The sequence below is a fragment of the Cydia fagiglandana genome, chromosome 8 (genome assembly GCF_963556715.1).
Source record: "Cydia fagiglandana chromosome 8, ilCydFagi1.1, whole genome shotgun sequence".
NCBI classification, from domain to species: Eukaryota; Metazoa; Arthropoda; class Insecta; order Lepidoptera; family Tortricidae; genus Cydia; species Cydia fagiglandana.
The window spans coordinates 12,813,223-12,835,114 of record NC_085939.1 but is presented as its reverse complement, the minus strand read 5'-3'; the positions used below and the strand labels follow the sequence as shown (position 1 = coordinate 12,835,114).

The window sequence follows — 21,892 nt, the reverse complement described above, 5'->3', positions numbered from 1 at the left end:
GTGCGGCCCGCGTTATCTTCGGTAACAACTATTTGGCCCTTGGCTGCTAAAAGGTTGCCGACCGCTGCTATAATATATTATTAAGGTAAGAAAAAAAAAACAAATTTAAAGCTCAAAACAATTTTATTGAAAAAGTACACCTAAATCATAAATTAGGTTAAATAATATACGTGTAGGTACTCGCTATGAGCGTAGCTTAATGAAAGTATAAGACTTCCAAATAAAAAGTTATACCTAAACACACCCAACTTGTCAGTAGAAAAAGACGCCAAATTCAAATTTTCATTTGCAAGTCAACTCTTCGCATCTACATTTTTTTAATTTGCCGCTTCTTTCTACTGACAAGGTCGTTGTGACAGAGTATACACGTAATAGATTGTTTAAGGCGCCGAAGGCAGAGTACTGATGGACTTCATGAGATGGTAGCAGTGCGGCAGGCGGGAGCGGTGGCCGATCTTCTGGAGCGTAGCTGCGGCCTGCATCAATTATTTTATAATTATTTAAACTATACTGCAAAACGTAATTCAAGACCAAAAAAAGTTGAAATGTTGCCACTTTTTTACTAGCGCGTCTTGTATTTATGTAAAAATAAGTAAATAAAAGTACTTTTTTGAATCGTAGGAGTATAATTACTAATAAATACATTATCTTAGCGTGATTATTTATCAAAATGAATTATTACAGTGGCAACATTGTCTTACTTTTTTTTGGTCTTGAATTACGTTTTGCAGTTTAAAGAGTTGGAGCAACGGGACTTTATTATGCGTAGTACGTATTTACGTGCGTGCGATTATTAGTATAGACCGACAAGAATTGTAGAAATTCAAAGCTGGCGACATCGTCGTGTCGTTCCTTTCGAATCAATCTTAAGAAAACGGGACGACACTACGATGTTCCCTCTTTTTAATTTCTACAATTTCTTGTCGGTCTAAATGTCTGTCGTAATGTCATGTTTGAAACGTCGTGATAAATAATTTAAGCTCCGTAGCGAACGAAACGCAACTGGCACTGTTACTCTAATATGGAGTGATAGAGAGACGATTCGATAGCGAAGCGCAAGCGATTGCAATTGTCACCTCGGCTAGGCCGCCTGATCTGAGTTTGGGGGTTATTCTCACTAGTTACCACCAAGTTCTTACCAGTGGTAACTACTGGGAAAAAAAATCCCACCTTTTACCGACTCTGGTGATAAGTACTGGGATTTTTTTCCCAGTAGTTACCACTGGTAAGAACTTGGTGGTTTTGTTACCAAAATTTTGTTAGAGTTACCACCAACTGGGTTTGCTGGTAAATACTGGGGTTTTTCTTCCCAGTTGTTACAGTGTTTTAAAAATTGCCAGTAGTTACCACGTGCTGGTAAGAAGTTGGTGGTAACTAGTGGGAATAACCTTCGTGTAGCAACAGTTACCTGCGCGAGCATGCCGGCGCGCTCGCCGGGCGCGGCCAGCACGGCGGGCGGCAGGTGGCGGCACGCCATGTACAGCGCCACCGCGCGCTCGCCCGACCCGCCGCCGCCCTCCAGCGCGCGCTCTGTCAACAAAACACGTCACTGTAGGACAATAGTAGGAGATCCGGGATATATGGTCGACCTTCACCCATACGTCTGACGGATGAAACTTAGATTTTATGAAAGAAAATATGTTCCAGAACACAAGCCTAAAAAAATATGGTCAAGGCTATTTTTAATTAATTCTTGAAAAAAAAAAAGTTTTTCGTCAAAGTTCACTTTTTGACGATTTGTCTGACGAACGAAATGTTTCAATGGAAAGTATACACCTTGTACAACAAGGATCAACTAGGTAACCTATCTTTTTCCGGTCACGATTATGTGGTTACCGTGTTTAAACAGGTGACTTTATATCGATAATTGCACTCATCTGTCTGATGCTTGAATTATACATCAAAATGATGGTAATTTTATTACAAATACAATAGTATAGGATTGCCTACGAAAATCCGGTCACAAATAAAGGTTGCCAGGCTTTTAAATAAAATAAGAAGGGATGACTTTTAGCAATAACCCATAAGCAGCTTACCTGATCAAGTTAGTGTTTATTTTATTTGAATGAGTGTTTTAAGCACTATTTTAATGTTTTTATTTTGTATTTTTTGGACCGATGGTTCAGCTGCTAGAGTGAGTACCTTTCCCGCAGATGAGGGAGGAGCGGTGCAGGCGCGGGCGCAGGCTGCCGTCGAGCAGCTGCTGCGTGCGGCGCGGCGCCGCGCCAGCCATCATGCGGCACACGGCCGACTGCAGGAACACACGTCCAGACACCCACTGTCGACAAACCACTCAATTAACATATTAACTCACATTTATAGACGGGTCTAACGCGAATTTTATTCAATTATCTTGGTTTACCGACGTTTCGACACAGGTTTCACTAAACCCAGTGAAACAGTACAGTACGGGGTACGGGGTAGTACGGGGGTCAGTAAGTGTGAGTTAATATGTGTTCAAAACACGAAATTAAAATATTACATTCAATTAACCTTTCTACTTTTTAGCCTAAAACGCCTACGACCAGAGAACCCGCCGAGCGGGTCGATAATTGAAAATATCTATAAAATTATAGTTATGTTTTCAACATGTGTACGGAAACATAATACAAACAAAAGGTTTGCCAATCATATCTAATTTCGGACTCATTTCTTCTGTGATCTTCGCCTCCTATACCACGGCCACATACTCGACTGTAGACCGACCGCTTAGCTGAGTCCTCGCCTGCGCGGTACGGGGGCGACGGGGCGGGACGACTAAGGGTCGGGTGCACCAAACTGTTCGTATCAGCTGCAATATTACTTATTCTGTGGTATAACAGAGAGACAGCACTCACAGGCAGGTCGCGCTCGAGGCGGCGCAGCGAGTGCAGGTCGCGCTGGAAGGAGCGCAGCTGCGCGGCCGGCGCCGGCTCGCCGTCCGCCACCGTCGCCTCCCACACGCCGGCGCGCACCTCCAGCACCCAGTCGCAGCACAATACTTGCATCAACTGCAATTTTCGATCAAGTTAATTAAATCAGTTAAAACACAACACATAGGCTTAGCACATGATTGGCGTGACATTATCTCGCGGCGAGATAGACTAACCGTCCCTCTTTAATTACTTAATAGAAAAAGACTCGCCGTGTGATACTGTCGACCCAATCATGTGCTAGGCCTACTTAGCTGCGCGTCGTTCTAGGTGAGCAATCACGACGCAAAGGCGAAGCGGCGCGGCACGCATATTCAAAGCGTAATGATATATTACACTTTCATTAAAACATGAAACCGAACGCGCCCGCTTCGCTCCGCACCACGCAAGTTAGAAATAGAGTTGGGCCTACCGCGAATCACGTTCCACGTGTTGCCTCTCTGTCGCACTTGTAAATTCATAAGTGTGACAGGGAGGCAACACGTCGAACGAGGTTCGCGGTAGACCCTCAGAAAAGTGAAGAGTAGATGAAACGTAGGTAATGATAAAAATTGAAAGTAAATGTGAACAGACGAGAATTTATTTGTCAAATGTGTGTTGCGTCTCACATTTTGCTTTAATGAGAGTGTGAGCCCCTAAGAAAGAGAGTTTATGAGGGAAAAGTGGACGAACATATACATGAGTAATGTTAGCGCTCTTTGTCCATATTTCGCAGAGAATACATTTAACTATATTGGTAATTAAGTATATATTTTTTAAAAGTGTTAACTAATACACCAAATATGTTAGCGTATGTTTATAATATTAGTCCACAGATAATAGCAAAACATACATAATAAATAACAGTCACAATTTAAACAGATTAACATCTGTAACACATACCTTTAACTTAACAAACACATAAAAATAAATGAAACGGAATCCACCAAAATCTTCAGCGATGAGTGTGTCTACCGCGAGAGTTGCCTTGTAGTGATATTGCACAAATGATGGTACAAGTGCAATGCAACTACAATGCACTCCCGTGGTAGTCAGCGATGACCCGCTATGGTTTATGATGGCATTGATAAATAACAAATTATGATGTAAAAATAAAAAAAAGCAATTTAGTACCTAAAAATTAAGACAATCGCTTTAACGTCGCCATCAGTACCGTCTTTACCATAAGGGCACATGAGATGAGAGAGAGGCCCCAAAGGACAGACAGTATACTTGATTACCCGTAATAAATAGAAGATCATAGTAGAAAAACCGGCCAAGTGCGAGTCGGACTCGCGTTCCAAGGGTTCCGTACATTACAAAATTTTTAACAATATTTTTTTTTATATATATGTGACACGCGAGTGAATTGCCTTTAAAAAACCCGTAGGGGCCGGATCAAAAACTAAGTAATTGGTCCTACTCACGCTTGACTACATATTTCTAATAGGTTTTCCTGTCATCTATAGGTAAAGACCTGTTTTATGTATTTTTTTAAAAAATTTAGACCCAGTAGTTTCGAAGATAAAGGGGGGGAATGGTCATTTTTTTGCGTATTTTCTTGATTTACTTCTAAACTGTTTATTCTAAAATTATAAAAAAAATATGTTTGAGATTCTCACATTGAGCTCTTTCATTTGACATGTAACACGATATAGTCTGAAAAACTTAATTTTTTTGATTTTCTCATTTACCCCCCAAAAGTGGCCCCCATGTTTAAAATTCATTTATTTACGTTACATGTCCGTCTTTGGGTCACAAACTTACATATGTGTACCAAATTTCAACTTAATTGGTCCAGTAGTTTCGGAGAAAATAGGCTGTGACAGACAGACAGACGCACGAGTGATCCTATAAGGGTTCCGTTTTTTTCGTTTTGAGGTACGGAACCCTAAAAATGTTAGTTTAATTCGCTTTCTTTACTTTCCAAAAGGGTCCCAAATTCTTATGTGCCCAAGAGTCCCAGCATAGTTGGTCGCAAGAAACAAAAACTCAGATCACGTGATTACGTGACTTTTCATACAGGCTGAAATTTTAATCACCAGCCATAATCTGAGTAGTGACTTTGTAGATCATACTGAACAACCTTCATTATGGGACCAATGCCGAAATCACGAAAAAAATATTTGGCTGTTTCATATACACGGTGATTTCTGGGTCGTGATCCAGAACCACTTTTTCTGATTCTGTAAATGATCCACATTATCATATGGTAGTATTTGATTAAAACATAATTACTTTAATTCTTCTTATTTTTCAAGTAAAATTAATGTTATGCTAAGTAATTATGGTCACCCTATGACTTTTGCCATACGCTGTATGGAAAGCGACAAGACGTCACATTGAGTAGGATCACCAAATTGTATGCAAAAATATTTTTTCCTACTTGTCATCTGGAAAATAATCATCATTATTGGTGATAAATAGTTATTTGTACAACAAGAGATCAAAGTTTGATATTTATTCGAGTGCTTATTTTGAGTCCCGTGCAAGCGAAAGATTCTATAATAGATTCACGAGCTTAGCGAGTGAATCTAATTTAGAATCTTGAGCGTAGTAAGGGATTCAAAAGCGCACGAGATGTAAATAACTTTGATCTCGTGTAGTACACAAAATTTTTCACCCTAAGCAGTGAGAACATACCTAGAAGGACAGAGATAATAGAACCCAAGTATATCGAACTTGTATTAGACCCCGCATGTTGAAATGACATTTGACTATAAAGGTCACTTGAATGACATTTTGCTCACTGTTTTTAAGAAGCAAAGTACCCTTGTTCGAGCTGCTGAGGTGAAAAAATAATTAACAACATCATTAGGCTCATCTTTGGATTCTGTATGATGTCTGGCTCTCTTGCTCCACGACCCCGAAATCACACTGTATGTATACCGCCTGATGTGTGATGTGAATGTGATGCCGCTGATTTCTATGAGACAGCCAATTTTTTTAAATAAAAGTTGTTCAGTATAACCTAAAAATTCAGTACACAGAGTAAATTAACTACCAGGCGGTGATGAAAAATTTCATCCTGTACCTTATATGCAAAATGAAGTCGACAAGAAGCAAATGTGGTCAAAAATGTGTAGAATTACTTCCAAATGCAGCCATCTATTCCTAGAATTCAGTTTCCACACCACATGGGTTATATTTAGAATATCTTACCAGCATAAGTTGCGTGGGTTTCCGGCAGCAGTAGTAGGCCAGCGAGTCAGCTAGCCGGCCTCCAGCGATGTCGCACACCTGCAATATTCAGTAACTATATTCCGTATCTTTAGTCTTTATTTAATACTTAAATTAAAGTAAACTAGTATTTTATACAATCGTGATATAATAGAGAGCTTTTCAGTCGAGTAACGTGTTTAGGCAACGAAGCTTGCTGAGTTGCCTAAGTCAGGTACGAGATTGAAAAGCTTGATTATATCACTATTGTATACAATACTTTTTGTACGAGTCAACAAAAATAATACTTTAAACTAGTAGAATCATACAAACAAACCAAATCAAAAGTATGCAGCTAAGATGGTACGCGAGCAGCCGCGATACCTTAAGATAGCATTCGGCAAGACGCTGCCGCGACCGACCGCCACCGCCGAACGTGGCAGCTGGGCAGCGCCGCCGTAAGCATACGGATAGGCGCGACCGGGCGGCGACTGCCGCCTGCCACGTACAGTAGTCACACAGGAGTCAGTGCTAGCAGTTGTGCGATTTGGTTGCGTATTATTTAAAATAACGATGTTTGAAAATTTAAATATACGAAAGCGAAAACTTGTGGAGCAACTGCTTCAGGACGAAGAAGATGATGAAATAATGATGATTTTAATTTCATCAAAGAGTAGAATCGATTCATTGTATACGTCCAGAGCTGATGAAGGCAGTTATCAGATAAGCTCCACTAAATACTCGTAGTTTTCTTCGCAAGACGCCATTTTTGCGATCGACTCGAGTTGGGCAGCGCTGCCATACCGCTACGGGAGCGGCTCGGCGGCGCGGCCGAGGTCGCGCGCAGGCCACGCCCCCCGGCCGCGCCGCCTGCATCGGACGGTGTGTCATACAAATCCCTATAAAGCAGTGCGGCGACTGCCGGGCAGCCGCTGCCGGGTCGCGGCAGCCTCTTGCCGACGCATACCTTCACTCATACTACGCGCCCCGGCCGCCGCGCCCGGCGCGTTGGTCAACGACACCTTCTCGTAACTCATGAGGCCCTGGTACTTGCTCCGCGCTAAATTAAATTATTAGACAGTTGTTTTCTCGATTTTGGCCACCGTAGACTTTTTATCCTTTGTTGTTTTTTAAGTATGTTCACTGATTTCTTTAAGACGGCCGGATTATTATCTCAACTCCTTCAAATTAGGGGAGCCCATGGTAATCAAATGGGGTTGCCCGGACGAAGTATCTTACAGATGGCGCCAGCATAGGTTTACCTGTAAATCCCTTTCTGTCAAAACCTTGTTTTTTTTGGAATTTCGAGGCTTGGATTGATAGACACGAAGTATGCTGGCGCCATCTATGCAAACCTTTGACAGGTTGCCAATCCCATTCTATGGACACACTGCCACTGCTAAACTAGTAAGTTACACGTCATATAATTATAAAGGTAGCAGGTAGCAGTGGTAACTGCAATGATTGCTACAAAATAGGCTACTTTCCTACTAGTCAAATCAGCTTCTTTTTTTGAACTGTCAAAACGGTCTTCTAATTTGGAATTTATGTGAAAACGAGTATATAGTGACGTCACGGTCAACTCACCCACTTGTTATATTTCTATGCGATTAATTAAATAGTAATTGTGTTTAAAAATAACTGTTATCTACGTTTTTCTAATAATTATCTGGTGCTTTATTTCGTATGATATCATTTTTTTTAAGTAGAGGATACTTCCCTATAGTGGCCAATGACGGCAATGACTGACTTTTAAAAACAATAATTGGAGTTTATAAACTTAAAGATCTTATAGCCGTTTGCACTGGCTGTCGATAATTATTAATAACACTCGTATGATTATGTAAATACGGATTATTTGATAAATAATTACCTTAAGTATGGTCTCGGCGGTTCGCTCCAACGACGCTGCATCGCGACAATGCACCAAACTGAGTAGGCCACGGCGGCTTTTATACGCCATGTGAAGAGCCCTAGGACAATGGACGAATGTTTACACACACGATATATTATACAACTATAAACTTAGCGGTGTTTAATAAACATCGGTTGGTATCTAATTGTGAACGCAAATCTTAGTCACTTGTGAACAGTTTATTGTAGGTAAGACAATCATGGTGTCACTGGTGAGTGATTTAATATTCGCCTGAATTTAACTGTAGAAGTTTGAAATTCGAACTTGTCACATGTTTGTTTTGTTAGTAATTAACTAGCGATTTGCTCGAACAAAGCTCTCCACAAAAGTTGGAGGGTTCAGTACTTTGGAGGATAATTTCTACCACTACGTTGAGATTGGGCAGCTAAAAAAAAATACGATCTGTCATTTTGAACTAATCTCTAACATATGTCAAAATTAAATCCAATCGGAGCCGGACATTTAGGTACCTATCTTTCCTTGTTAGTGTGGTATTCCATCTGTCCAATATCTTGGTCCAATGTCATTGCGTCTCACTTTCTCATTAAGCAAATTATGATACAAAGACACATTGGACAAAGAAGTTGGACAGGTGGAATACCACCCCTAGCCACATTGTGTGATAATGTCCTAGTACATTTATTATTCAGTGAGGACATTGGGAACTACTTTTGTATGGAAAGAGGTTTGCGCGAAATCATCCACACTTTCGTCTTAAAACACGAGACAATGCCACGTAATGCCCTCATCTCAGCATGAAGCTTAGGATGGTATTCTCCAATATCTTTGTCCAATGTGTATTTTGTCTCACATTTTGCTTAATGAGAGAGTGAGACGCAATGACATTGGACCAATAAATTTGACAGGTGGAATATCACCGTGTCGACTAGCAGCCAAGCACACTATGTTCGCGCACCACTCTATTAAAACACGGGACAATGCCACGAGGTGCCGTCATCTCAACATGAAGCTTACCCAGGTAAAGGATCCTCGCAGCGAGCCAGCGACTCTGGCAGCAGGTCGAGCCGGTCGCCGATCTCGGTCGCCTTGCCGGTGTCGGCCAGCAGCCACGCGCACTATGTTCGCCCACCACTCCATTAAAACAAGGGACAATGCCACAAGGTGCCGTTATCTCAGCATGAAGCATACCCAGGTAAAGGATCCTCGCAGCGAGCCAGCGACTCTGGCAGCAGGTTGAGCCGGTCGCCGATCTCGGCCGCCTTGCCCGTGTCGACCAGCAGCCACGCGCACTATGTTCGCCCACCACTCCATTAAAACAAGGGACAATGCCACAAGGTGCCGTTATCTCAGCATGAAGCATACCCAGGTAAAGGATCCTCGCAGCGAGCCAGCGACTCTGGCAACAGGTTGAGCCGGTCGCCGATCTCGGCCGCCTTGCCCGTGTCGACCAGCAGCCACGCGCACTATGTTCGCGCACCACTCTATTAAAACACAGGACAATGCCACGAGGTGCCGTCATCTCAACATGTAGCTTACCCAGGTAAAGGATCCTCGCAGCGAGCCAGCGACTCTGGCAGCAGGTCGAGCCGGTCGCCGATCTCGGTCGCCTTGCCGGTGTCGGCCAGCAGCCACGTCGCGGCCACGCCCACTATGTTAGCCCACCACTCCATTACCGGGTCCCAGCATCCTGGAACGTGAAACAGGTATTGGGGGTGGAAGATAATTACAATTCAGACAATATTCTAAATTTTTAAGGTGAAAAATTACTGCTTTGCGTGAGACTTGAACTCACGGCCTCTGGATCGATACTCCAGCGCTCTGCCAACTGAGCCAAGACCTCATCAATAGCCAGCGAATCTTTCCATCATATTGGTCTAGGGGACCCTAGCGACATCTACCGTAAGAGCGTTACACTTCTTAAATCGCCACCTGTGTTCCAATCCAAGTGATATTGGTCAAGGCAGTAATTTTTCCACTTATGCTTATTAACCTAAAAGCAACGTTCGCAGACGTTACTGCTTGTTAAAAATTTCTTTTGTCAAAATTCTGTTACTACCAAATATGTATAGTAAAGCCTCGTTACGACGATTCTGGAGATACCACGCCAGAAATGTGTTAGCGGTAAAGGGTTTTAATTTAATCATAAAAATATACCTGTACCATTTTATTCAGAGTTGTTCACGACACTTTATTTAATGTAAATGTTAGTTCTACTCAGAAACACGAGCTCTTTCAATGCAGTAGGTATAGCGCCGTACCGCGCCATATTCATCATCATCAAACGTCTCAGTCGAGGACACAATCTCTTCTTTGACTTAAGTCATCTTATATTATTATTATATGTAAATGCACAGGCAGCTTAAAGCTGATACGTGCACATCAATGTCCACTTGTGTTTTGTAGTCTACGAAAGTGTTCATCGAGTTTGTTTTTAAAAGAGTTTATCGAAGGTGCACTGATCACTGACTCGGGTAAACCGTTCCACACTTTCACTACGCGGTTAGACAGGAAGTGTCGTCTGGGGTTGCTACTACTCTGCGTCCGTGTCAGTTTCAGAGTGTCCTCTCAGTCTGTCATTTATGTTGCGAGTAAAAATATCGCTTAACCCGGGTACGTTGTAGTGTCCTGTGAGTATTTTATATGTTTCTATCAGGTCACCGCGTTGCCTTCGCTGCTCCAAGGTTGTCAGGCCCAATTCCTTTAGTCTATCTTCATATGGTTGGTTACGAAGAGACGGTACCAATTTTGTGGCTCTTCTTTGGACTTTTTCAATAAGAATTATATCTTTTTAAAAATATGGATTCCAAATTTGGAAGGCATATTCCAGTAAGGGTCTTACATATGTCTTATATAGTTTAATAAAGAGATTCTTGTCTATGTAACGAAAAGCTTTCCTGATCATGTATAAAACCGAATTTGCCTTTTTGGTAAACCCTAAAATATGTTCCTCCCATTTAAGATTGTTAGTTACAACTACACCAAGATCGCGTAATTATACAATCAATTCTTCGGTAATGGTAAGTTACCTGTATGCTGCGGCGCGTCGGTGGAGACGTCGTCAGTGATCAGTTTGACCAGTTCCAGGACGTCTCGCGTGTTGCTGCGCTCGTCCTCGATCAACAGCATCTGAAGACTCTTCTGTATTAGCTCTAGGTGGTAAGTTACCTGTATGCTGCGGCGCGTCGGTGGAGACGTCGTCAGTAATCAGTTTGACCAGTTCCAGAACGTCTCGCGTGTTGCTGCGCTCGTCCGCGATCAACAGCATCTGAAGACTCTTCTGTATTAGCTCGAGGTGGTAAGTTACCTGTATGCTGCGGCGCGTCGGTGGAGTCGTCGTCAGTGATCAGTTTGACCAGTTCCAGGACGTCTCGCGTGTTGCTGCGCTCGTCCGCGATCAACAGCATCTGGAGACTCTTCTGTAGCAGCTTGAGGTGGTAAGTTACCTGTATGCTGCGGCGCGTCGGTGGAGACGTCGTCAGTGATCAGTTTGACCAGTTCCAGGACGTCTCGCGTGTTGCTGCGCTCGTCCTCGATCAACAGCATCTGAAGACTCTTCTGTATTAGCTCTAAGTGGTAAGTTACCTGTATGCTGCGGCGCGTCGGTGGAGACGTCGTCAGTGATCAGTTTGACCAGTTCCAAGACGTCTCGCGTGTTGCTGCGCTCGTCCGCGATCAACAGCATCTGGAGACTCTTCTGTAGGAGCTCGAGGTGGTAAGCCTACAACAGGAGCGATTTTAACATTCACTTATGGAGGGATTCAATCTTTATAGACGCGGTATCGTTAAAGTACCTAGTTTACCTGATACAGTGGCTCCTCGGTTAAGTGAAATCCTCTTTAATAAATATAATGATGTTCCCTTGCTGTATTGTGCTGCTTTGAAAGGAAAATAACAGCATGGAGCTTTCCTTAATTTGAACATTTAACCTCAAAGTTCCCTCCGTATTCTAGCTAGTACAATTTTTTTTTACCCTTTCATGTCACATATAATTATTAAAAAAAGTAGCTTTTGTTAAATCAGTTACTTTCCTCGTAATTAAGTAAACGCTCACTCATACATCATACATCTCTGTTAAATTACAAAGTAAGCCATGCAACTGGTAATTTACGTGCTTATGAAATTTCTGTATAATACGACTTTTTTTCATCGGTTTCACTATTATTAAGGCCCACTTGCACCATTCCACTAACCCGGGGTTAACCGGTTAAACCTGGAGTAGCCATGGTTACCCATACAATACGACACTAGGTTAACGGTTTAACCGCTTAACCCCGGGTTAGTGGGATGGTGCAAGTGCGCTTCAGTATCTTTACTGACCCTCATAGCAGGCGCGAGGGGGTCGGCGCGGGCCGCGCTGCGGCTGAACAGGCAGCTCTGCTGCTCGTAGCTCCAGCGCCGCGAGCGCAGGAAGCGCTGTCCCCGCGCCGTGCCCACCCAGCGTAGCCGCACCGGCACCGTCACGCACGAGTCCGTGCACAAGCACGCGCACAGCCGGAGGTAGTATCTGACAAAACAACGTTTTAGTTGAATTTAAACTGTCGTGAGACATACCTACTAAAATGAAGCCAATTTTACGTGTTCTTAGTCATTCGTGCCACATGATTCCATTTTCAAGCACTAACAGTTCATGAGCGAATAGCGTTTACGATGGGCGCGCGTCAACCTCTTTCTCTTTCATCGTCATCACTCACCTGCACAGCCAATGGCCGATTCTCCACATGTGGTCCTTGAAGACGATCGTGGTTGTGACGTAATTATCGGCCAGCAGTCGTCGGTTGCCCGTCACCTCGGGCAGGTTCACGACCTGTAGGGCAGGACATAAGTCTCTCTCAACTCACCCGCACAGCCATTGGCCAATCCTCGGTATGTGGTCCTTGAAGAAGAGCGCGGCCGTGACGTAGGTGTCGGCCAGCAGGCGCCGGTTACCCGTCACCTCGGCTAAGTTCACGGCCTGTAGGGCAGGACATAAGTCTTTGTTGACTCACCCGCACAGTCATTGGCCAATCCTCGGCATGTGGTCCTTGAAGACGAGCGTGGCCGTGACGTAGGTGTCGGCCAGTAGACGCCGGTTGCCCGTCGCCTCGGGCAGGTTCCCGGACTGTAGGGCAGGACATAAGTCTCTCTCAACTCACCCGCACAGCCATTGGCCGATCCTCGGCATGTGGTCCTTGAAGACGAGCGCGGCCGTGACATAGGTTTCGCCAGTAGGCGCCGGTTGCCCGTCACCTCGGCTAAGTTCACGGTTTGCAGACCAGGACATTACTCTCTCTCAACTCACCCGCACAACCAATGGCCAATCCTCGGCATGTGGTCCTTGAAGACGAGCGCGGCCGTGACGTAGGTGTCGGCCACCAGACGCCGGTTGCCCGTCACCTCGGCTAAGTTCACGGTCTGCAGACCAGGACATCACTCTCTCTCAACTCACCCGCACAGCCATTGGCCGATCCTCGGTATGTGGTCCTTGAAGACGAGCGCGGCCGTGACGTAGGTATCAGCCAGCAGGCGCCGGTTGCCCGTCACCTCGGCTAAGTTCACGGCCTGTAGGGCTAGGAGTACGCGCTCGCTGCGCCCGCCGTGCTGGGAGACCATTTCCAGTTGCGCGAGCCGGTGGGACACGCTGGATACTTCGCCGGCCCATTGCTGCGTGGCTCTTCTGGCTGGGCTGAGAAAACATGTATAAGGAATCAGACAAGAGTTCTAAAAATTTGTATTGTTCACGTCGATCCCGTATATCTCTGCAATGTACATACGCGCAGAGACAGACTCCCGCGCGTGCCCACGAATTACGGGGAATTACCGGGAGGGACTACAATTAAATGATGTAATTTAAAGTTAGCTGGCGCAGTTGACGTCTTTGGCGGTCAAAAGGTTAAAATCTTGGACTGTCGTTCACCTGTCTCGCCAGAGGTCGCCCGCGCGGCGCGCCAGCAGGCCGCCGCAGGGCAGGCGCTGCAGCAGCTGGCGCAGCACGGCGGCCGCCAGCGCGGCGCCCCGCCCCCCCGCCTGCACGCTCCGCCCGCACGCCCCCAGCGCGCGGTGCAACTCCAGTCTAGCGTTTGACACGTCGTTCTGAAAGATTACACAGTAGTAACGGGTTAAAAGTCACAACCACTTATAGACTAGGAATCCTCCAGACAGTAGCGCTACCCCCTCTGCCACTAATATACGGTAGTTTTACTCCATTTTCGATCAAGCGTCTTTGTGTGACGCCCAAGTGTCTTTGAACGGACCAATCACGGCACGGGACTCGGTCACCTCGTCCCCCGCACCCCTGTATTTTGGCAGCATCGGTTTCATACAATAATTGCTCTAAGCTCCGTTTAAAGGATTCCTTGTCTATGCAACCACTCGTCGCCAAAAAGCCACCATTTTAAAACGACATACTTACTGAAATAACATGAAATTTAAGTAACATATGGAGCATTCCACGGGCTGTCCAGTACAAACGCATTTTATTTCCTGCGTTGCGACATTTAAAGCAGGCGATTATTTTTCTGTGCATATTTTTGACCATTTGATATAGAAAAGGAAACTCTTAACCTACAAATCTTCAGAAAATTCGCGTTTCTACGAGACAAACTGTAGACAATTTCATGGAATGCTCCATATATGTACCATCACGCTCCGCGATTGTTATGCCATTTAGGGTTCTGGCTAAATTCGTTGTTAATACTTGCGCTATGGTTTGACGAGTTCAGCTAGAACCCTAAATATCTCAACAATCGCGGAGCGGAGCGCTGTACCTATCTTAGCTATATGTGGTATTAATTAATATTTTGTTAAAAATTGTACAAAGAAAATAGACTCGAAGTTAGGTATATAAAATCGAGGGTGTTAATTCGCGACAGCCGCAGACTGAAGTGGATTAAAGACTCGAGCTTGCAATATTCTTAGGCTGCTATTTAACTGATCACCAGATTTAGTAAAATTTAATACCAAAAAAATATATTTTACCACCCTAAAATAATGAATGATCACCAAAATTATAACACCATTTTAATGTGAAATGATTACCAATTTTATTACATTTTACTATCCTTTTAAAGGAAATGACACCAAATTAATCATTATTAACCCAAAAATAGTAAATGATTACCAAATTTCAAACCCCATTTTAATGTGAAATGATAACCAAATTTTTACATCTTGCTATCCTATTAAAGAAAATGACACCAAAATAATCACTGTAAACCCAAAAATAGTAAATGACCACCAAAATTAGAACTCCATTTTAATGTAAAATAATTATAACCAAATTTTTAAATCTTGCTATCCTATTAAAGCAAATTACACCAAAATAATCATTGTAAACCCAAAAATATAATTTAAAATGTTCAAATTTTTAATATACCGTTATCTTATTAAATTAATTAATCCACTTCGTGACCTTTTTCTTGTAGCATTTTATTTCTGTAACAGTCGCAGTTCTAACCTAACCTAACCCCCACTTTACTAGTAGCATTTCGTTTCTGTAAGGGTCGCAGTTCAAACCTAACCTAACCCACTTTTCTTGTAGCATTTCTTTTCTGCAAGGGTCGCAGTTCAAACCTAACCTAACCCACTTTTCTGGTAGCATTTCGTTTCTGCATGGGTCGCAGTTCAAACCTAACCTAACCCACTTTTCTAGTAGCATTTCTTTTCTGTAAGGGTCGCAGTTCAAACCTAACCTAACCCACTTTTCTAGTCGCATTTCTTTTCTGCAAGGGTCGCAGTTCAAACCTAACCTAACCCACTTTTCTTGTAGCATTTCGTTTCTGTAAAGGTCGCAGTTCAAACCTAACCCACTTTTCTAGTAGCATTTCGTTTCGTATTAGGTTAGGTAGGTATGCGGTGCGGGCTACGGGGGTATGAGCGAGAGAGGCTAGTAATTTTGGCATCAGTTTACTTTATTTGATAATATGTATACATTTTTTGGTAATCATAGTGGTTTATTTAGGTGAAAATATCGCATTAATTTGGTCTTCAAGATTTGGTGATCATTAATGATTTTTGGTGATCATTCAATATATTTGGTAGTTGAATACAATTTGAAGTGCAGTCGTAATTAAAATGGAGGTGCTTTTGTATTTTTAGGCTGTATTTTTTTGGTATACAATAATGTTTTTTGGTAGGCATGATTTTTTTATTTAGGGTACCAAAATATTTTTTGGTGGTCATTATATTTGTAGCCATATTCTTACCCAGGGTGGTATATAAGAATAAAGAAGTTGAAACACACTTGTGCAGGAAAAAAATATTTTAAGGTAAACAATTCATATGGTAACATTTCAAACATTGGGTAGTACCTTCGTAAGAAATATATCCGCTTGACGTTTGTGTTGGTAGAACAGTCCGGCCTCCTTTGATTGAGATTTCGGTACGGAGTCGCCGTAAACGAGTAGCTTTATTAGACACCCTCCGAGTATCACGATGTTTATAAAGTAAATAAGGATCATATTCAATATCCATGCACTCCAAGATACACCACTGTAGCCTAAAACAATTTATTTATACAAGTTAAATGTTAAGGTAAAAGAAATTTAACCTCTAGCCGCCCAGAGATCTATAAAAAGGTCTCCTGTTCCATTCTAATTTGAACTTTGTCTTGACAAAATAAAGCTTAATTTTGCTTGGCAAGGTTTGACGTATGGGCGGCTAGAGGTTAAATTAAAGTTCAATGAGGAGGAATTAAATAAGGTCCAAAACTTGTCTAATTCTTTGAGCGGGGTGCCCGTCCGTGTTTTGCCTACTGTACTACTATTGACGGCCAAGAATGACACTGCTATAATGTGTGGTATATTATTAACGTAGTACCTAATATTGACAGGATGAAACATCCACACTTTTCATCCGTGTCCAAAAATATGCCAACATTGCCAACCAATATCAGAAAACATAAATTAAGTACATAAATGAATTTTTACTAGGTATTGAAGGTTTTTTATTACAGTGTATATATTTATGTTAGTCTGTAAGATTTGGGCCTAGTTTTATTTTAGTTTGTATCTTGTTATTGTACGATGCCTATCCAAAGTTTGACCTAGAATAAGTCTATGAGTAAATTGATGATGATGACTGGCACTGGCAGCCATAAAACACTAGTAAGTATGTGTTGATTGGGCAGGTTTATTTTACTTACTGATATCATCCTCAGACAATATTCTCCTTTGATCAATCCTCCTTGCCGAAAAGTCAGCAGTGGTTGAGGATTCAGACATTAAGCCTCCAAAGAAGGAACTGAAGGGATTGAACGCTATAATTCCCACCATGAAAGCACAAAGTGCCAAGCGAGAATGATCTCCCATGCCCATAACAACTTTCGAGTACTTTTCTTCCACCTGAAAATAAACAAGTTTTTAATAATCCATATGTAATCTAATCATCATCTGTATAAATACAATTTTTAGGAGATATGAAGGGACTGAGGGCCTACCGCGAACCACGTTCGACGTGTTACCTCCCTGTCACACTTACGTACAAATTTATAAGTGCGACAGAGAGGCAACACATCGAAGCGGTATGGCCTCTGTCAAAGGGATCATCATTCGACGCGACTCCTCTCCAGTCGGTCCCTCAATGCTGAGGATCGTGATATCATGTTTTTCTGTTGAAGACCAGGTTCCCCATAGGCTTTTTATTCTTTGCTAAGCGCCTCGTGCTGTTTTAATTGCATAGGGGCAGTTGAGCACACCATCTAGTAGGAGGAGGGCTCTGAGGTCTGGTGCCTTCAACTTTACCCGTCATAATAACTCTCTCCAAGTCGACACGTATAGTTAAAAAATGGCCTAAAGGCCCACATTTACACCACACTCACAACTTCCTCAACAATGAATATTAAAACTGTAAGATTTTGCATTCATTTTAAAGTTAATCAATACTCAGATCGCATAATTTAGCCTAAGCACCTTACCAATAAGCTTTAAAAGAAATACCTTATACTCTGGTGATGATGGTGAATCACTGTCAATTCCATGTGGTGAATGATATGGCGAGGAGATATCGCTGTGTGGAGGAGTGTAGTTCCCTTCCGGTATGGGGTCTTTGACTCCAGATCTGTGGCAAGCCAGTTTCAGTGCCATGTTCTCCTGTTTTAACCTGTTGTTCTGATTCTGAAGGTACTTTATGTAGTCTATCGTTTTTCTTAATATAGCCGATTTGTTCAACTGTAAATTAATTTATATTTCAGTTTAGTAAATCTCAGTTACTCAGTCAGAGACAGTTGTAATAGTAAATTTAAAACTGTTGATCAGTATGTTGCAGCACTCTGTTGAATCTATCTATCTATTAAGCCCTTTTATTCTGAGTTGGAGTATGTCTCTCTAGAGTAACTCTGTTGAATAGGAACTTAAAAGTGTCGCTAGGAGCACTGCTAGGAACTGTGAATCATGGAGCGAGTGATACAGGCCCTCTGTCCTACAGCCAGCAGCAGATGTTGCTGAGCGGGCGAGGTGTTCATGATCATGATCATGATGCGACTTTAATGTTGAAGGTAATTTTGAACACCTCGCCCGCTGTCAGCAAGAGCAATACATTACATACAAAGTTATAAAAGAAAATGCCAGGGAATAAACTCATTTCTCAGTTAAGTGGGTGATACTGTGGTGGTGAACTTTGGATACATTTTTGAGTCTAACTAGACATTGCCATATTATATACAGGGTGAAATTTAATTCACTGGCCAAATTGAAACAACCGAAAGAACTCGAAAAAATATTAAACACGTGTTTTTTCTTTTAATACCGCTCAGTACATTTTTTTCGAAATAACTCATCATCAAGTTGTCCTAAAAACCTCGTACGTTATGGTGAACCGACAACTACCCACAACACCCGCTTCTCTCTTATCAGTTAAGGTCATTGACACCCCGCCCCTCCCGCTGTTTGCAATCGCGTCACCAATTATGAACCCTATTGCAGCGAGATTACCTACATAAGTTGCTAATTTTTCCTTTCATTTAACGGGCTTAGAACCGTCAAAATGCAAAGGCAACCCATTTTTAATCTAAAATGTTATTTCTGACTAATGATTATTAACAAAACGTCCGTGGCTTAAAAACAATGAGTAAAAACTAGGTCAGGAATCTTTGCACTCAGGCGTATTTAAAAAATTGAATCAACTTACGTACATTTGATTAAAACTCGACGCAATTAACGAAAGTCCCACGAGATGGTACTCTTGGATTCAATCCTTGTCTGCGAAGGCGTGGAACGGATTCCATTTTGTATAATCTTTGTGCACCACGTAAACACTCACCACTTAATAAATAACACCGTACCACTTCGTACTATTCCCGGTTCGAAAACATTTTTTTAACCTTAGTACGCGCGCGATTATTATTTTAAGGTTGGCGAGTGACTAATCATTTATGCTTACCGTTATGTTTACCGCTAGCGCGGAATGGTTTAGTTTAGACTACCCTCGAAATTGATAAACCTGCCTACCATCGCCAACACTAACTGGGTGGACCCTATTGCAACGATTATAAGGTTTAGTGAAGGTCAGATAAGGGTTTTGCTGATGTTGTTGTTAAAACCTACTATTAGGTTTGTTTACATTTGTGGTAATAGGGTGACCACGACTCGTGGAAAATATTTAAAAATTGAAAAATGAAAATTAAAAAAAAGTGTACTCTTTTTTTTCGCTAAATAGATTCCTTAAGTGTAACCTAGTGCCGGGAATGAATATGGCCAGTGATTTAAATTTCACCCTGTATAACATTATTATGTTGGAACCAGTGGGTGCAATTGACATCAAACTATGTCTAAGAAAGACAACTGTATTTAATTTATGACAACAATATAAATTCTTAAGATGTACGATGTTTTACCTTAGCCTCTTCCCCAACAAGCATATTTTTTAATTCCACAATTCTATCATTGATGCTGGTTCGGTAGCGCCTCTCAATAGCATTATGAGCACTCCTCTTCACTTCTTTTACTACAGGAGGGCCAGTGTGTGGTGCTTGGCTGAGTGCTATCTTGTCCCCCTCCAAAACTACAGGAATACCAGTTGTTAAGAGAGTGGGAGTGTTGCTTGTTGTAAAAAATGTCTGAATTGGTCTGTTGTCTGGACCGGTTTTTGGATTTGTTATAACATTCTGCGACGTTCCTGAAAATGTAAATTACTTTTCATTAGTAAGAGAACATAACCAAAACATGAAACAATGTTAGAAACATTACAATATGTTTCGGATTTAGTACTTTTTAATTCAATAGACTATACCAGCAGTCGGCAACCTTTTAGCAGCCAGGGGCGACATAGTAGTTAACGAAGTTGAAATGGGCTGCACTTTTTTAATATTTATAACTGTATCAGACATTAATATATATTCACTAAATACAAACCTTGTACTGGTGCAGTGGTGTACATCAAAGTCTGCGTCTCTGGATTTATAAAATTGGACTGAAAAATAACTGGAGAGAAATTAGCATCTGTACTCTTAATTATCACAGGTGTCATGCCTTTAGTATTATTCTTTATTAGTAAAGGCTGATTAGGCGGCATATTTTTAGGTGCTTTAACTTGTGTGACTCCATCAAGTAACAGAGAGCTTCTACCGTCAGGCAGGGGTTGCAAAGTTCCGGGAGCTAGGTTTAGGTAAACTGGACTTTGGACTACTTGCTGGACGATCATGGGTGGTTGCGCAGCAGGCCTGGGCTGTGTCTGCTGCGTAACGTCGGGTAACGGCACACCTTCCGTATGACGCAACTTGTACCCTTCATCTCTTTCATACACTCCCCGAACTGGACTACTCTTTAACTGTGGAGACCCTTGAGGCGTCAACTGCAGAGGAGTCACTTGTGGTAGCTGTTGTGACTTAACTTTATGCGCATTCTGAGAAACTAAGGGATTGCCGCTGTAATTGTTAAAGTAAGGTGACACTTGAGGTTGCGGCGCATTTTCTGACTTCACTTTCGTATCTATACTTAACAGACCGGTATCATTGTCTCCCAGTGCTAACTCTTCTTCTAACTTTTTCATGAAAACTTCATCGCAATTGCTCAGAAAATCTGAAATAAACAAATTGGTCAGTAGGGTTTATGAATCAGACAGTAACACCAACAAATTCTTTAACTATCTACCTTCTATCTCTGCAATATCGTTCACATTGAAGACATCTGAATTCATAAAAGGTTCGTCTTGTTCCATTATTGTAAATGTTTATTACACCATCTAAAATAATTATTTTGATTTTATAATCCCCAAAATATCATGTTTACATTCTTGACATCTGCTGATTCTGTTCGACCAATCAAAACGCACGAATATAGTCGCGCGATCTTTCGTCACCGAGTAGTTCAAGCTAAGTTAAAAAACGACATATTCTATGTACAAATGTCATCCACGACTTCTAAATTAAAATTAATTAACTAAAATTTTATGTTAAAAAAGACAACAATAAAATATTTCTATTATTAAAATATTAAATAATATTAATAATGTAAGTTTATTTATTTCATCCGCTAGTAGTGGCATCTATTATTTTTGAACTGTAATTTTTAAAGGTTCGCTTAGTAACTAGTAATGTATGTAGAGGGCGCTACTGGTACTGTTAACGTCATACTGAAGTTACGGCCATCTTACCGCATGATTTTCAAACATTTGAAGTTCACTTGTTTTGTAGTTTTGTATTGGTGCAATCAGTCATCATCATTCATCATTTCAGCCTATATACGTTCCACTGCTGAGCACAGGCCTCCTCTCATGCGCGAGAGGGCTTGAGCTATAGTCCCCACGCTAGCCCAATGCGGATTGGGGACTTCACATTTCACATACACCTTTGAATTTCTTCGCAGATGTATGCAGGTTTCCTCACGATGTTTTCCTTCACCGAAAAGCTAGTGGTAAATATCAAATGATATTTCGTACATAAGTTCCGAAAAACTCATTGGTACGAGCCGGGATTTGAACCCGCGACCTCCGGATTGAAAGTCGGGCGTCGTATCGTCGGGTGCAATCAGTAAATTTATGAAATATCTAACTTATA

General features: G+C 42.0%; 1 protein-coding gene across 1 annotated transcript; it reads right to left on the bottom strand.

Moving 5' to 3' along the window:
• Positions 1-155: 155 nt before the first annotated feature.
• Positions 156-21,136, bottom strand: LOC134666841 (sterol regulatory element-binding protein 1). The gene is made up of 17 exons (XM_063524157.1): positions 20,988-21,136; positions 20,250-20,915; positions 19,733-20,013; positions 17,838-18,068; positions 17,045-17,243; positions 16,212-16,399; positions 13,820-13,995; positions 13,352-13,588; positions 12,244-12,430; positions 11,509-11,644; positions 9,463-9,613; positions 7,924-8,023; positions 6,054-6,131; positions 2,838-2,990; positions 2,143-2,278; positions 1,409-1,530; positions 156-476 (listed from the first exon to the last, which is right to left on the bottom strand). The coding sequence occupies exons 1-17, from the start codon at positions 21,052-21,054 to the stop codon at positions 381-383; spliced, it is 3,204 nt and encodes a 1,067-aa protein (XP_063380227.1). The 5' UTR covers positions 21,055-21,136; the 3' UTR covers positions 156-380.
• Between the last annotated feature and the right edge of the window lie 756 nt (positions 21,137-21,892).